At 40.8% G+C, this 18,058-nt stretch overlaps 1 protein-coding gene across 4 annotated transcripts in view; it reads left to right on the top strand.

Moving 5' to 3' along the window:
* LOC115482225 (glycine N-phenylacetyltransferase-like) overlaps positions 1-18,058 on the top strand; it is a 159,521-nt gene that overhangs the window by 93,344 nt on the left and 48,119 nt on the right. For all 4 annotated transcript variants that reach the window (XM_030221888.1, XM_030221870.1, XM_030221878.1 and 1 more), the window contains 2 exons: positions 6,182-6,286; positions 16,847-16,954. In XM_030221888.1, coding sequence (XP_030077748.1) covers positions 6,209-6,286; positions 16,847-16,954 — 186 coding nt within the window. In that variant the 5' untranslated portion in view covers positions 6,182-6,208. The remainder of the gene's footprint in view (positions 1-6,181; positions 6,287-16,846; positions 16,955-18,058) is intronic.

The raw sequence follows: 18,058 nt of genomic DNA, 5'->3' as shown, positions 1-18,058 counted from the left end.
AATTCAGTTACAATGTGGAGGCTGAATTTAGAAACTGAGTAGATGACTTTACTCTGAATTAGGGACCGTGGGAGGAGCCAAATGTTACGTATTAGGTACAATAGACGCTGTTGCCATATTTGCATGGCGCTTACGTTTAGTCCGGTAAAACTGGCATCGTAATGCAAAAGGTATGTGATAAATTTTCTTAGGGTTTAGTTTGTTTTTTTGATTGGGCAGAGTTTTGTGTAACTCTCTTCTCTGCTTTTTTTTAATTTGTTTATTTGTTTATATAGTTTACACAAGCATAAATCTTGTTACATGTAAATCAGGATACAAAAGAAATCAAATATATTTGGACCTTGTCTCTTTTTTTTCTGTTTTTCCCTTTAAGTCTTTCATAGAGAATTCAGACATTACTAACGCGTGGTCAGTCCATGGAATTTCTTGAACTACCAGCGATACAGTCATGGCCTGAAATAATGATGGTGATACATATACTGACATGTGTCCCACTGCATGTGTTGGGTATTTCACGATTTGTCTAAGTTGAAGTTGTTCTAATAGTAGCTTCTATGCCATCTGATGTGGTGATAGTTCTTTTCAAGTTGTTTCTCCTGGTATATTAAAGTTGCCTAAGATGCATGCTTTCTGTAGGTCAACTGATGTTGTGGATAGAAATTTTAAGAATGGTGAACAGTCGGTGGTTATTGTTCCCAGTGGGCAGTAAGATAAAAGCCTGATTCATAAAATTATCTATGAAGATGCCCCGGTCTACATATCAGATCTTATTGACCTACCACCCAGGAATATTAAAAGATCTTCACGTACATTCCTAAATCTCCACTTCCCTAGCTGCAAAGGACTAAAATATAAATTGATACATTCATCCAGTTTTCCTTACATAGGAACGCAGCTTTGGAATGCTTTACCTCTTGATGTGAAAAAAATAAGTGACCTAACCAATTTTTGGAAATCATTGAAGACCTATCTCTTCAATAGAACATATCATAATGATCCAGCACCTGAACTTTAGTACATTACTGTTTCTAATTGTTATTTCATTACCGATCTTGTCATACCTAACATTTTATTCCACTATGTTAATCTTATTCTTGTGTTACTATTAATTGTATTTCTATTCAGCCATGGCAATAGCCAGGGCAGAACATTGTAAGCCACATTGAGCCTGCAAATAGGTGGGAAAATGTGGGATACAAATGCAATAAATAATAATAATAAATAGAATAAGCAGAAGGTTATGAGTGCATTCTATAACTAGGAATTCTGCAAATTCGGATGATTCTGTGCATAGCTTTTTTAGAGCATAGCTTTTTTTTAATGACATTTGTAGGATCTGAAGGATCATTCCCATTTGTATTCCTTAGGGCAACATTGTCTGACTACCATTAGGTCTGATTTTAAAAGCCATGATTCTGTCACGCAGAATACATCAACATTATGCTGAATAATTAGATTGTGTATCAGTAGTCCTGGAAGAGTCCCTCTGCCCTCTCTCTAGTCATAAAATAGATCTGTTATCTTTCAGTTCACATCATTCTCCTTTCTCTCCAGAGGTCCCCCTCCCCCCCCCCCCCCCCCCCCCGAAATAACCTTCATCAAAATTGGCAGAAGCTTTATGCTAATTAGTTTATGTTCAATGGATATGTCCACCCAAAATCAGTCCAGTTTCTTCTCATGGGTCTAAGCAGTCTTAACACAGTCTTTCAGCATTTAGGATAATCTCCTCCTGGCTTTTCTCATACATAAACTTGACTGTCACCTTATTCTTAAGAAGAAATGTGCCAGAAGTTCAAGCACAAGCAAAAATCCAAAACAAAAATACTTCTCAAATGGAAGAGTTTGAGCCCTCTTTTAATAAACCTAGGACTCAAACTACTGGCAGACCCAAAACCCTTCAATCACAATTAAGCAGGCTTAAGCTTCATTGTGTTACCCTCCCCATTTCTGCCAGAAAACAGAAGGATCAAAAAGGTAAATGATCTCTTCACATTCTTATTTTCAGAGTTCCTTTACTGAGGCATTACTTGTCAATACATTTATATGCTGCTACATATACTGGACTTCCATTTCCTCATTAGAATCTGGGAGCACAGCCCAGGTGCAATTTCCTAATAACTCATGGTCTCCTCACTGGGCTCCTCAGTTCCACAATTTTCCTCCACCTCTTTGGGCTAGTTTGTTTCTTTCTCCTCTTCTAGCTTAGCCTGAGGCTTTGTATAGCTCTTCTCTTTCCCAGGAAGCCTCTCCCCCACTGGGAGGTATCACCAGGGTCTTTCTGGACCTGTCTTCCTCAATCTGGATTCCCATCCACCCCTTGTCTTAACCAAGTCCCAGTGCCCTCTACTGGGGAAACCTTTAGGTGCATCCAATTTTCTCTGATGAAATAAGGGAAAGGTGGCAGAACTAGTGCTGCTTCTCCTATTGCTCCCATTTCCCTCTTACACTGGGTTTGGGAGATAAATTATGGATGTAAATCTGCTCTGTCCTCATTGTATGGTATTTCTGAGGTGTGTGTGTGTGTGTGTGGGGGGGGGGGGGGTTAAGGGATTGGGTTACCTCTAACTGTCCTGCTTCACAGAACTTGATATTTTTATTATGTATTAATTGTTATGTTAAAACGCTGAATAAAGTGGTTTGAACTGTAAAAAAAAAAGGTTTAGACAAATTTCTGAAGGAAAGGGCCAAATACCATTACTAACCATCATTTGGAAATCTCCGTTGGATACTGCTGGGTACTTCTGATTGGCTACTGTTAGAAACGGGATGCTGAGCTTGATGAACCATTGGTGTAACAAAACATGAGATATCTTTTGTTTGTATGTCCTTGAGTGAGGAGAAGATGGTTTGGTGAATAATGCAATGTTAATTTTGCGAACCTTGTCATGGAAGATGTCTCTCATAGTTTGTGCAGATACTGATGGGGAAGAACATGGAGGTAGTTTAAGGAGGGAGGAAAATATGTAAAGTAGTGGCAGACTATGGAAAAAAGAATTTATCAGATAGATATAATAGGGTCCTTTGACAAATGTAATAGCAGATTGGAGAAAGGTGAGTATGAATTTGAATTCTATAAAATCAGTTGTGAGGGGCAATATGCAGAATGGGTATATTATTATTATTATTATTATTTATTATTTGTTGCATTTGTACCCCATATTTTCCCACCTTTTTGCAGGCTCAATGTAGCTTACAATGTTTGGTTATGGCATTCGCCATTCCCGAGTAGAAAGTTACAGTTGGAGTTGTAGACAGAAAAGGATAATAGGCATATAAAGAGAACAGTTAACTATCAGGTGAAGTGGTAATGTGTTGCATTTACAATGGTTGATTGATGTTGTGGTAAGCCTTATTGAAGAGATGTGTCTTCAGAGATTTGCTAAAATTGGTTAGTTCGTAAATTGTTTTTAAGATACGTGGTAAGGCATTCCACAGCTGTGTGCCATGTATGGAAAGCTGGATGCATGTGTTTGTCTGTATTTCAGTCCTTTACAACTGGGGAAGTGTAGATTAAGGAATGTGCGGGATGATCTTTTTGCATTTCTGGGTGGTAGGTCGATAAGGTCTGACATGTAGGCCGGGGCATCTCTGTGGATGATTTTATGAATTAATGTACAGATCTTGAACGTGGTGCGTTCTTTGAGTGGTAGCCAGTGGAGCTTTTCTCTTAGTGGTTTCGCACTTTCATATTTTGTTTTTCCAAATATGAGTCTAGTTGCGGTGTTCTGGGCTGTTTGAAGTTTTTTGATGATTTGTTCTTTGCAGCCAGCATAGAGTGCATTGCAGTAGTCAAGGTGGCTTAGCACCATTGATTGTACCAGGTTGCGAAAAATGGCTCTTGGGAAGAATGGTTTTACTCTTTTGAGTTTCCACATTGAGTGGAACATCTTCTTAGTTGTGTTCTTCACATGATTTTCAAGTGTGAGATTTCGATCGATGGTGACTCTGAGAATTTTCAGAGTGTTTGATACTGGAAGGGAGAGGTTTGGTGTGGTTATAGTGGTGAATGTGTTTTTGTTGTATTGTGAAGTAATTATGAGACATTGTGTTTTTTCTGCATTAAGTTTCAGTTGAAATGCATCTGCCCATGAATGCATAATTTGGAAGCTTTTGTTGATGTCGTTGGTAATTTCCATTAGGTCCTGTTTGAACGGGATGTATATCGTAACGCCATCTGTGTATATGTATGGATTGAGGTTCTGAATGGATAGTAATTTGGCCAAGGGTGTCATCATTAGGTTAAAGAGGGTCGGTGAGAGGGGAGAACCTTGAGGGACTCCACAGTCTGGTGTCCATGGGGCTGACGTGGTTGAGTTAAATGTCACTTGATACGATCTCGTGGTCAAGAAGCCTCTAAACCAACTGAGAACATTGCCTCCAATTCCGAAGTATTCCAGGATATGTAGCAATATTTCATGATTAACCATGTCAAAAGCGCTGGACATGTCAAATTGTAGGAGCAGTATGTTGTTGCCGGTTGCGATTATTTGTTTAAATTTAGTCAGAAGAGTAACTAGTACTGTTTCAGTGCTGTGGTTGGCCCTGAACCCTGATTGGGAATCGTGAAGAATTGAGAATTTGTGTAGGTAGGTGTTAAGCTGCTTGGTAACCATGCTTTCCATTAGTTTCATTATCAGCGGGATTGATGCTACTGGGTGACAGTTGGTTACGTCGCTAGCATTTTTCTTTGTGTCTTTAGGTAAAGGGGTAAGTAGAATATTATCTTTGTCCTTTGGGAACAGTCCATTTTGGAACATGTAGTTCAGATGGCTTGTAAGGTCTGACGTGAGTTGTTGAGGGGCGGATTTTATAAGGTTGTTGGGGCATATGTCCAGTTTGCAGTGAGACTTGGCAAATCTTTTGATCGATTGGGAGATGATATCCTCTGCGAGAGAATCGAAATTGTTCCATGTTCGGTTAGCTGGATATTCACCAGGGATTGGGTCTAGGCAGTCAAGGATGTTTACGTAGTCGGTGGTATTGATGGGTAGCGTGAGTCGTAACTTTTTGATTTTCTCTTTGAAGTATTAAGCGAGATTGTCTGCTGATGGGGTGTCAATACTGTTAGAAGTAACCGAGGTAGCATTTATTAATTTGTTGACAAGTTGGAAGATTTTTTGTGTATCCTTGTAATCTGGTCCAATTTTAGTTTTGTAATATGATCTTTTAGTTTGTCTAATGGTGTATTTGTATTTTCTTTGTAGTTGTTTCCAGGCGTTGAGTGTGGAATCGTTTTTCCTTTTGTTCCATGCACGTTCTAGCCTCCTAACTTGTGCTTTTAATTTTTTCAGTTCTTCGTTGAACCAAGGTATTGAGTTCTTTCTATGTGAGGTTCTGGTTTGAAGAGGTGCTATGTTGTCTAATATGCTTTTGCATCTGTTGTCCCATTGTTGAAGAAATTGGTGTGATTCCGTTAGTGCTGTCCATTCATCACTATAGAATTGTTGCCAGAATGTTAACGGATCTATTTTGCCTCTCATGGTATAAGTTAATCGCTTTTGTTCTTGTTTGTGGTGTGGATCTTTTATACGCCATTGAATGGAGAGGTTTGCTTTGTAGTGGTGTAGCTGTCCACTTTGTGTCTTTTAACACGAGGTTGAGGTCTGGGGAGAATTTGTGTGTGATGATGTCTAGTGTGTGTCCTTTATTGTGGGTTGGTTGCATTTTTGGACAGTGTAGATCCCATAGTTGGAAGAGATCCCTGCATTCACACATGTTTCGTGAGTTCAGATCTTCAAGATGGAGGTTGATGTCTCCTTTTATAAGAAGGTTGGATGGAGATAGAAACACATGTATTCAATATAAAGTCCATAAAGTATGATTGGCAATCCTGCCAGTTACCTGGTGGTCTATAGAACAGCACTACGTTTAGGTGGTCATGTAGGGTTAGATGATTTAGTCTAACTGAAGCAATTTCAAGTTGGGGAAGTATGGATTCGGTTATCGTTGTGACGGAGAATTGGGATTTATGGATTATCTCTGGAGGGAAGCCAAGGTGGTGTGCCTTTGCAGGATGGGGGAGGAATCAGAGGCACTTTACTATTAAACCCTCTGAAAATATTCTTTTCATCTAGTTTGCAAATTATGCCCTTAGATTGGCTTAAATTACTCACATTTCTTATGGATCAACAGTTCTCTCTTTTCTTTTTCTAGTACCTGTCTCTGTTGTTTCTTCCTCCAGGCTCACTGATCCCTCTTCATCTTCAGTATGATGCTCTTACATTGTTCTCAGAAGTTGGCTGCTCTGGAGAAGATTCTGATGAAAAGCTTTCCCGATTCTCTGAAAGTAAGTCTTTCCCCATCATTCTTCTTGCTTCTTCTCTATCATATTTTGCTTCTGTTCTTCCTTTCTTCAGTTTAATCACCTTGATTCTCACTCCTTCATTGCTTACCTTCAACATCATTTCCTAACAAAGCTCAACATGAACTAGACTGTATTCATAGTGACTTTTTCTAAACAACTTCAACACACATAAATACCATCATACACTGACATTCCCAATAGATTATTCATGAGAGAGTGTATCAAAATTAGAAGAATGGTCTAATTCAATGCAAAGAAGTGCAGAGTGATGCACTTAGGGAGTAGAAATCCAAGGGAGCCATGTGTGTTAAGTGGTGAGAGACTATAGTTTAACAATGCTTACTATATCACTCAAACTGACTACGCAGGGCAGAGCGGTGTACATGCTTCAAAAAAATTTCAGGAAAAAAGGAGAGAAACTTCATTTTCAATAGGAAAGTAAAATACATGCACACTGAGAGGGATAGAGGGTAATCAGGTGGAGAAAGGGAACTAGGGGAGGGAAGGGGAAATAAAAATGTCATACAGTCGGAAGAGGACAAAAAGGAGAGTGAGGTGGCTGGTGAATTCTATCTGCCTGAAAGCCTACAGAAAAAAGCCAAGTCTTGAGTTCAGATTTAAAGTTTTGAAAGGAGAGATTGCTGTGGAGGGAAAGGCAGAGATTCTTCCAGATATGAGGTGAAAGAAAGAAAAATGCATAATGCCTAGCTGATTTAAATATACAAATTTAGGACTTGGAAGGATTAGATTAGGATCTTTAACAGAGTGAAGGACTCTTGCTGATATGCACAGACATGGTAAGGGACCTTGGGGTAGCCAGAAGGATGTACAGAGAGAGGCATAACCAGCAGAAGAAAGGAGGTGTTGATGCCCCTGTACAAGTCGTTGGTGAGGCCCCACTTGTAGTATTGTGTATCTTGCTAAGGCTATACAAAGACTTGAAATGGTCCAGAAGAAGGCAACAAAAATAGTATGGGGCTTGTGCCAAAAGACATATGAGACGAGACTGGAAGGCCTGAATATGTATAACCTAGAAGAGAAGAAGAACAGGGGAGATATGATACAGATGTTCAAATACCTGAAAGGTATTAATATAGAAACAAATATTTTCCAGAGAAGGGAACAGTATAACTAGAGGACATGACTTGAGGTTATGAGATGCTAGACTTAGGAGTAATATCAGGAAATTCTTTTTCTTGGAGAGGGTAGTTGATGCCTGGAATGTCCTTCCAAAGATGGAGAAAGAAACATAGTATGGGATGAACACATATGATCTCTAATTAGAAAATGAATGGTTAAAAAAAAACAAAACGTAAATGGTTGCATATATGGTGCTATGTTGAGTGGTGCCTCTGGCTGTAAAAACTAAGGCCGGTACTGATCAGGCTTGTATGGTCTGGGTCCCTCATATGGCAATCTGGTTTAGGATGGGCTGGAGAGGGCTGCAAAAGAAAATCCAATAATTTGGAAAGTGAGGACCATGCCAGGCAAACTTTAATGGTCTGTGTCCCGAAAATGACCAGACAGATTTGGATAGGCTGGAGTGGGCTTTGATGGCAACTCCATTAGCTGGAACATAAGGACAGAGCCGCGGGGATCTGTACCGGGACCGGTGCTATTTAACATATTTATAAATGATCTGGAAATCAGAATGACGAGTGAGGTGAATTAATTTGCAAATGATACAAAAGTATTCAAAGTTGTCAAAACACAAGCTAATTGTGAAAAATTGCAGGAAGACCATAGGAAACTGTAAGACTGTATCCAAATGGCAGATGAAATTTAATGTAGACAAATGCAAAGTGATGCACGTTGGGAAGAATAATCCAAATCATAGTTATCTGAATGGCCTTTTCAGATTTCTCTTCTTACCCTCCCAACCAACAAATTGAGAATCTTCAGCATTTCAAATGTAAACTTTGAACTTTAGGAATAGCAGCTGTGTTATTCAGCCCACAGCCAGAACTCAGGTGAAGCTGTCATAAGTTTTCAGTATTGGTCAGGCAGCAATAATTGCAAATGTTCTGATCTCACAAACTGTCAGAAGCAATCCCATTTCTTTTCAGAGTTAACTATGTGGTTTACTCAAAGAAAATATGATGCAGGTTCATTTACATATTCCCAGTACAATCATTCCCTTAAAACAGCAGATCAGGTCATGGATTGTTTGCTGTGTGATTTTGTTCCTCTGTTTGTGTGGCCCCTGGTCATGCTTTTACCAAGAAATAACTGAGCTGCCAAAGGGGCTTGATCTTTGAGAGGAAGATTTTAAGCCATGTCCCTAGCTCTGCCCCATTTTGCTAAGCCATTCGCCCGGAGCCACGCAAGCCACCTTCTGGCTCCACCCTATGAGAGATCTTGGTCATGGCGCCAACAAGCCGCTTCCCCCATAGGCAGCAGGAAATGTCTTAATTAAACCTCATCTTCTGCTGCCAAGGGACCAATCAGTTGTGGAATGCATTACCTACAGCCCTAAAAGCTATTGACGAAATAACTAACTTCCGCAAATCATTGAAGACACATCTCTTCAACAAGGCCTACAAAGAGAACCCATAACCTTACAAAACTACCTCACTAATCCACCCAGTTATTAAAGTCCCCCTTCTATCCTGCCTAATACTTTCCTTCTCTCTTCCCTTACTTAATCTTTGTACAATACTAATTGTATCTGATAACATGGAATGATTACGTCATAACCAAACTCTGTAAGCCACATTGAGCCTGCAAATAGGTGGGAAAATGTGGGATACAAGTGCAATAAATAAATAAATAAATAAACAAAATCTTGTGACAAGAGCTGTGAGTATTTATTGTTACCACCCCTCTCGGCTGGACTGTAGTGATGTGCTTCCAGATACCTGTTGTTTGTAGTCGTGGCAAATATCCAGAGAACACACACAGCCGAGGGAGTGGAACAAATAAACTAACCTCGTCCTTTACTCTCAAAGAATAAAGGAGGAAAAGAATCTAAATTTAGGATTTGTTCCTGAAATGGAAGAACCACACCTTCAGATATGCAAATTATCTTTTTCTTTATTGGATACAAATGCAAGCAAATTTTCATTCAAATAAACTCAAATTCACAATTAGTGTGAAGCTTAATAGAACTGCAATAACATATTCAACATTCAAATGTAGTTTTACATGTATACCCTTAACTTTTTCTGTTTCTTTCAACAAAATCACCTAAAAAGGCAGAAAAGAACTTTTTCAGATAAATATTTAAATTGTCTTTTTGTCAAAATCAGATATTTGTTTTAATTCTCTTTCCTTGCTATTGATGTCAGAATTTGAGTCTTTATGGGTATTATAATGTTTGTGCAAGGATCTCACTTGAACCCAGAACACTTAAGCAAGTCAGGAAAACATGGGTTTTTTTTTATATTTGATGTTGTTCTGTTCTGTAGCTTTCCCTTAAAATGTTGTAAACCAAAAAAAAAACCTATATGTCCTTCAACACTCTTTGCAAATGTCACTTAGCTGTGGTTGAATTTATTTAGGTGAGGTCTTTCTTGCGTTGGAGCTCAGCCGGACATTCTGAGGAATATTTCACCAATCTCTTCTCCCTAAACCTCACTTATAAAGAAAATAATTCGGGAAGCAAAACCTTAGAACTGCCTGAGCTGGAACAGGAAAGGACTCTACTCTGGTGACAATTAATCAGTTCTCAATACCGTGGCCACACTCTCTAATTGAAATAAAATAAGTTAAAGGTTTTCTCACTACAAAACCTATTTCTCACTGTTGTTTCCCTAGTCTAAAATGATCCAGCCAGATTCAACATTCCATCTCACAGACTTCACATAAAAGCATAACTTTTCCCTGCACAGCTATCAGATCAACCTGGAAAATACAGCACTCTCATCCAAAAGCAGGGCTTAATCTGCCACCTGACAAACCTTGTACTGCAATCTGAATATGAGCACAAAACACACCTGCCATAGAGACACTAAGCACAGCCTCTCTCAGTCTTACCAGGGTAGACAGCCATGTGTGTCCACTTAGTATCTGTGCATACAGACTCTCATTCCACCTTCCATGACCTTAAATTCCCTATAACTTAACCATTCCATTCACTGCATGCAGAAACATACCTTTCCTCCACTCAAAACCAAATTAAATATGGTTTAAACTTTCTCACAGCTTTCTATTAGTACTGCCTTCTCACCCAGAACATCAGTTTACCTCACATGTATTCAGAAACACAACCATGGAAAAGGCAGTCTGGTTCATTTAAGTACTCACTTCTCAGCTCAAATCATCTCATTTTCACTCACTTTTACTATCCAAGTACCCTTTTCCAAGTCACATTTACTACTACTACTACTACTACTACTACTTAGCATTTCTATAGCGCTGCCAGGGTTACGCAGCGCTGTACAAGTTTAAACATGGGGAAGGACAGTCCCTGCTCAAGAGAGCTTACAATCTAAAGGTAACAAACTATGTAGTCAGTGTAGGTATCATGAATGGGGAAGGTGGTTAGGCGCCAAAAGCAAGGGAGAAGAAATGGGCTTTGAGTAAGGACTTGAAAATGGGCAGGGAGGGCGCATGGCGTATGGGCTCGGGAAGTCTGTTCCAGGCATAAGGTGATGCGAGGCAGAAGGGGCGGAGTCTGGAGTTAGCGTTAATTCTTACTTTTCACACACTCAGCATACGTTTCTGTCTCACTCCCCATGTTCAGCCAGCCTTTTTTTTTTTTGCTCACCCAGTCTCCCTAGCAACTCACCCCCACTAGAGGAACTGACATCACTCAACCAATCAGCTTGTCAGAGAAAGACAGTTTTTTTTTCTCTGATCTGTTTAGAATCTCCCTCCCCCATAGAAGTAAATGCAACTTGTACCCAAAACAGCAAGGAACATTTTATAGTACAATTTCCACTTAATCATAGTTTATTTCTTGAAAAATAAAACCATATTTAAGAAACATCTCACACTTTCTTCAACTAACTCCATTAACAAGTCCCAAACTAACTTTAAACCTTTTCCAGTCAGCAACATTCACCAAAACCCTGGAACAGCCCCCCCAGGGTCCCAGGAAAAAAACATTTAATATATGTTACCATATATTACATTATGTACCTGTCAAAGTTAGTAAAGATAACACATACATTACCGTAGTCCTGAACTGATTAGAACTCCCAGGCACTTGTGAAAAGACTAGTTACAAACTGACAGATGGAAAAGGCTCTCCCACTCTCATGGATACCAGAGGTAGAGCAGATCAGGGAGCTGTTGAATTTCTTGGGAGGATACAGGAGCTGCAGCAGGGATGATCAGACAGGAGCAGATAGCAGGCCATCAGGTGCTTTCACTCTTCAGGCAGGGCAGGCTGACCAGCAGGCAGGAGTGGATGGCAAGGCCATCAGTTTAACGAGCTTCAGATATATTTAGGATGTGGCTGGCTCAGATCCGGGCTGTCAACTACTTCACAGACAACAGATCCCATGCAAACTGCTCCAGATAACACCCAGATAACGTCATGATTTTTCAGAGGATTCCTGTACCCTACCCTTGGGTAAGGTGAGCCTCTCAGTCTAGAACAACAAATTTAAGGTTTTCCAATGTTGTGGCTTGGAGGGCCAAAACAGTGGGCTAGAGACTCTGGTGGCACAGTTGTTCTGACCATGAGGTGACAGTTCTCTGTAAATAAAGTTGTTGTTGAAGCTGACTTCATCTTTCTGTAGCCTTGGCTATATTTAGCAAAGTCTTGAAGCTTGACCTGAATCTGAATCTTTAAAATCAGGTTCTTAGTACTAAATAGTGCTTCCTGAAAGGCATTTTGCTCCCACATACTCGACAATTAGTTAAACACTAACCCCTCCCCCCTCCTCCAATATTCAGCACTATTTAACTGGCCAGCAATGGATCCAGTGCTATTTAACTAGCTATCAATGAATATTCAGTGGGAGATAGCCGATTATTTCTGGTCAGTGCTTGGTAGATAACTAGTTATATCGTGTGATATAATGGCTATTTGCTAATATTCAGCGCACAGCCAGCTATGTTTGGCAGCCAAATTGAGCCACCAAAATTTCAGGTCTATCTTTGGCCAGTTTAAACTTAACTGGCCAACTCTGAATATTGGCTTGGCTGGTTAAGTTTAAACTGGCCAAAAATAAACTGGATATTCAATGGCGGTCACCAGAAATGGCCTTGCATTGAATATTGGTCTCACCACTGACCATGGGAGTTAGCCAGTCTGCCTCCCGTGGTCTGAATATCAGCCCCTAAAATAATTATAGACCAATACAAAATAGCCAACCAGAATAGATAGATTGAACCCTCAGATGTAAACCTTACCCAAGAAATGACCTCACTTAAGCTAGGTCTTATTTAGGATGACAAGATGAAGTTTTCTTTCATCAGGTCCTTCTTGTGCCACCTATCTTAAAAGTGCTCATATATTTTTAATGCAGTTAACATCATTGTTTTCCCAAACAAATGTGAATACTAAAGTTTAACTCCATATCAGTGGTGCATACGCTTTGTGGTGTCAAAAATTGTCCAGTTGCTCGTGTTTGGCATACTTTTGAGTCATGGTGCGCCGCAGATGCTGAATTTTTTGCAGGAGGGTTTACAGAAAGGACTGGCATACAATTCCCTCTGGGTTCAGGTGGCTGCACTAGCTTGTTTCCGGGGACGTGTGGCAGGATCTTCCCTCACTGCTCATCCAGATGTCGTCCGTTTCTTGCGGGGAGTCTTACATCTTCGTCCCCCGTTACGAGGTCCATGCCTGTCTTGGTACTTGGGGGTGGTTCTAAAGGCTATGCAGAGGGCTCCTTTTGAACCGCTCAAGACAGTTTCGGTGAAGGATCTTATGCTCAAGGCGGTCTTTTTAGTCACCATGGCTTTGGCACGGAGAGTTTCAGAGCTTCAGGCTCTTTCCTGCCGCGATCCGTTTTTACAGTTCTCGGAATCCGGGGTTACGGTTCAGACTGTCCCTTTCTCCCTAAGATTGTTCGGCTTTTCACCTGAATCAGCCGCTTTTCCTGCCTTCCTTTCGAAAAAGAAGATTTCCCCGACTCTTTCGGGCAGTTACGCCTTATGGATGTTCGCAGAGTTCTAATGTAATATTTACATACTAGTAAAAGAAGCCCGTTTCAGAGCAAATGAAATGGGCACTAGCAAGGTTTTCATCGCCAACACCCCCCTCCCTCCCTGGCCAACCCCTTCGTTGTTCTGGCATTGCTTCGCCCCAACGTCATGACGTTTGACGCGAGGGCGGGGCCCAGAGCGATTCCCCCCCCCCCCCCGCCTCCCTGCCTCCCTCCCTGCCAACCCCTTCGTTGTTTTGCCATTGCTCCGCCCTCGAGGGTGGGGCCCGGAGTGATTTTGGTGGCTTCACCACCATGAACCTTCAAACCTTTTTGAAGGAAGTCAGAGCTTGGCTTCACTGACATCAGTGTCCTCAGAACGTTGAGGGTGAGTTTTATTATAGTAGATGTCAAACGACTTCCGATGCTCTGATCATCTCTTCATTTTGTTGTCAGGGCCACAGCATGGTTTCCCAGCGTCTAAAGCTACTATCACTCGCTGGCTTAAGGAGGCTATTTTTTTGGCTTATCTGGTTTCGGGTAGTTGTCCTCCGGAGACATTTTGAGGCAGCTTGGGCAAAAGAAGTCATATTAATTTGGAATTTTAACTTTTCAGTCCTGTAAAGTGATGGAAGAATGCCATCTGGTTTTAATTGCTCAAATGTCTAACTTTTGCTAGACTAAGAGGTTAGAAAAGTCAGAGAGAAGTAATTATTTACCACATCTGGATACCATTATGAGCCAGGCATATTGCAGTTTTAAAAGTAGATTGAATGCTGTTTAGAAGAAGATAGAGTAGATATAGATATTCTAGATGAGTTAGATTTTGTCTTATAAGGAATTCTGATTTCTGCTTATTTTAGAATATGTTTTATTCTGTGTAATTAATAAGTTCTATTTCTATGTAGAATATCTTTTTAATTCAGTGTTACATTAGTGGCTGACTTTTCAAGTGGAGCTTTGTCTGCAGTTTTAAGAGGTCATCATCTGGTTTGAATTATCCACAGTCCTAGCGAGTTCTGTGTAGGAAGCTAATAGGTGAAAGAGGTCAGGGAAAGTCTTGATTAATTATAGCTAAGTGAAGGACTGGTTTTCTGAAAGTAATAATAAATGTAGGACTGGCCCCTTAGCCCCTCAATGAACCTAAGTTATGAAGTTAGCTGGGAATTTAATCATAATAAAATGCAAGAGATAGGTGCCACAATGTCTAGTGTGAGAGGCCCCAGGTCATAGGTCAGTTTAGGAAATATCAAACCTATGTAACTGATATTTTTAAGTAATGTGTAAGTAATAATTAGTTCAAGGCAGGGTAATCAATCTATTCTTTACCATCTGGTGAGAAGGGGGGGCTAGAGAGGTGTAAGACCCTATATAACTGGGAGCAGAAGCAGCTCACGTTAGAAGAGAGACAACAGAAGGAGAGAAGGAGCTGAGACAGAAGCCATAAGATCCAGAGAGCTGAGAAAGAGAAGAAGAGACCTAGTGCTGATGTCCTACTTTGTTTGCTGGCAAATAAAGAAGATTTCTCTCTCATTCTGGTGTGTGGTGTTTGACTCCTGAAGTACCACAGATTCTGCTAACAATAGTGGTAATTCCTGCAACAATTCAAGGCACATTCCATGCGAGCACAGGCTTCCTCTTGGGCAGAAACAGGTGTTTTTTTACTTGGGCTTCACATCTTTCCTTTGTTCGACATTAGCGGTTGGATGTAGCGGCATGGGAAAATGCGTGGTTCAGGGTGCAGGTTCTTTCCCGAGGAGCCACGTCTTCCCACCCAGCTTAGGGAGTGCTTTGGTACATCCCACCAGTTCCTGGATTCATCTGCTGTTGATGCTAAAGAAGGAAAAATTAGGACTTATCTGATCATTTTCTTTCCTTTAGTCACAGCAGATGAATCCAGGATCTCTCTCTATTATACTGGTTAGTTTTTCAGTGTCCAACTTTTTCTGCAGTGCTGCATTGTAAAATATCTATGGTTCTCTCTTCTTTTATATATAGTGAGGAGGCAGAAACAAATAGGGAAGGAAAAGAACAGCAAAAGCCTGTTCAGAGGGAATTTGAGGTGCAGCAGGGACCCAGAACCTGGGTATGCTGCCAAAGGGGACACCTTCAGTCCGCCACCCCCAGCTCAAACTGGCCACCGGCCCAGGAGCACCCTCAGCAGCCTTGGATCCAGGAGCTGGAGAAAAACCATCCACCACCTGCTGGAGATAGAGACATACTAACTGAGAAAGGAGCTGGCTGTCTTGCATCACTGCCTTCAGTTTGTTTATCTCTATCTCCACCTGCTGGTAGGCGGACTTAACCCACCAGTTTCTGGATTCATCTGCTGCAGGTGACAAGGAAACCATATTTATATACAAAAATATCCAAAAAAAAAAAAGTAATGCCATCAAAAGCTTAATGCATGGTATACTTTAGACAAGTATCCAAGGTGTTAAGCCAGTTGACAAACAGAACCATATCATATCTTGCACTGAACTATCCCAAATAATGAAAATGACATCTATTAAATGAAGCCAGATCACTATATATTGAAACCAATCAAATGAATAAAGATGTTCAAAAATTCCTACTTAAAGGTTAGCAATGCTAGGTGTGGAGACTGTGCCCATAGCAATGCCATGCATCTATAAATAGAAAACCCCATCAAAATAAAAGTGGTTTCTGCTCAGTACTACTTTTACTTTCAATTTCCACACATGAACAATGGCTTTTCCAAGTCTACCTGGCTAATCATCTTTGATGGACTTTTCTCTAGGAAATTGTCCAATCCTCTTTTGAATCTTGCTATATTGTTCACCTCGACCACATCCTCCAGCAACAAATTCCAACAGCTTAATTAGATGTTGTATGAAAAAAAATACTTTCTATGATTCACACTCTAATCTTTATAGCAGGATGCCATCTTCATTGCCACAAAAGTATTGCATGTTGTGGGAAGTTTGGGCTTACTGAAGAACTAGAAAGGGGTATCACACAGCTCTATATCTAAGCCAGTAGCAAACAACACACATGTACCAAAAGAACTGAAAATAATAAAAGAACCAGCAAGTACCATTGTATACAAAGGCAGAACAAAAGTTACCAAGAAGAAAACATGGCTTCAAATGTTACTGGGCCTGATAGTCAGACTGTGGGAATTAACCTGGCTAACTCCCACAGTCAGCAGTAATCATGGATATTCAATGCTGGGCCGTTTCCGGTGACTGGCATTGAATATCCAGTTTACTTTTGGACAGTTCAAGCTTAAGCAGCCAAACCAATATTCAGCGCTGGCCAACTAGCTACTAACTATGAATTTGCAGCAGGTCATGGCAGGAAATACTTAGATAGCCGGTTGTGGGACATTTAACCGGCCAGTTGATGATCCTGGTCGGTTAAAAATGCTTTTGAATGTCAAGGGGAATGTGTTCCTGTAGATATACAACATACAAACATTAAGAGACATACCTTTGGATATCAGGCAGTGAGGCTAATGTTTGCTTGTTTCCATTTCCTGCAGGTTTATGGCAGTCTCTACCACATTAACCGTGGAAATCCCTTTAACCTGGAAGTGGTGGTGGATTCCTGGCCACAGTTCAAAACCGTGATCACCAGACCTCATGAAAGTGTAATCACCTTTGCATTATTTTTATGTATTTCTTTCACAGTCAGTGCAGACTATTTCTCCTAGATTCTCCTGCTCTTTCTTAGTGCAGCCAGAGCTGTGGGGACACATGAGACACAGGAAACCGGAATATGTTTAGCATGAAATGATGAGGTAGATATAATAGGCATCTCAGAGACTTGGGGGAAAGAGGACAATCAATGGTTGTGTTAACAGGGTATAAATTGTATTGCAATGATAGAGAGGATCAAAATGGAGGGGAGATTGTGCTATATGTTAAAGAGGAAATTGGGTCAAATAAAATAAACATTCCGTATGAAACAGAAGCTGGAAATCATTAGGGATAGAAATTCCATATGTGAAGGGAAGGAGTATCCTTGTAGGGCTGTACTATCTTCTGCCAGGACAAAACAAACAGACAGAAGAAGAAATGTTTACAGAGATTAGGAAAACTGGCAAATTGGGCAGTGCTATAATAATGGGTGATTTCAATTACCCCAGTATTGATTGGATAAATGTTACATCAGTGAGTGTCAGTGAGTGCCAGGGAGATAAAATTTCTAGATGTAATAAACGAGTGCTTCTTGGATCAACTGGTCCAGGAACCAACAAGAGGGGGAGCCATTTTGGATCTGGTCCTTGGTGGCATGCAGAGCATAGTGCGAGAGGTGATGGTGTTGGGTCCCCTGGGAAACAGTGATCATAAGATGATCAAGTCTGAACAACTATCTGGGATGAACCTACAAAAGAAATCTACTGTAGCTGCATTTAATTTTTGAAAGGGCGACTATAATGAGGAATGGTTATAAAGAAACTAAAAAGATTGGCTGCTAAGGTTAGGACATTAAATCAGGCGTGGACTTTGTTCGAAAATACCATCTTGGAAGTCCGTCCAGATGCATTTCACTTATTTGCAAAGTTGGAAAGCCAGCATAGTTAAAAGGTGAAGTAAAAGAGGTCATTACAGCCCAGTGGCATAGCTACATGGGGCCTGGGGGCTGGGCCCCCGTAGATTGGGCCCTGGATCCCTCTGCCGATGACCCGCTCGACCCCCCCCTCCCGCCACCAACCCACCTACCTTTGCTGACGGGGGACCCCAACCCCCCG

The sequence above is a fragment of the Microcaecilia unicolor genome, chromosome 1, assembly GCF_901765095.1.
Source record: "Microcaecilia unicolor chromosome 1, aMicUni1.1, whole genome shotgun sequence".
Taxonomy (NCBI): domain Eukaryota; kingdom Metazoa; phylum Chordata; class Amphibia; order Gymnophiona; family Siphonopidae; genus Microcaecilia; species Microcaecilia unicolor.
This window is presented reverse-complemented; position numbering and strand designations above follow the sequence as displayed.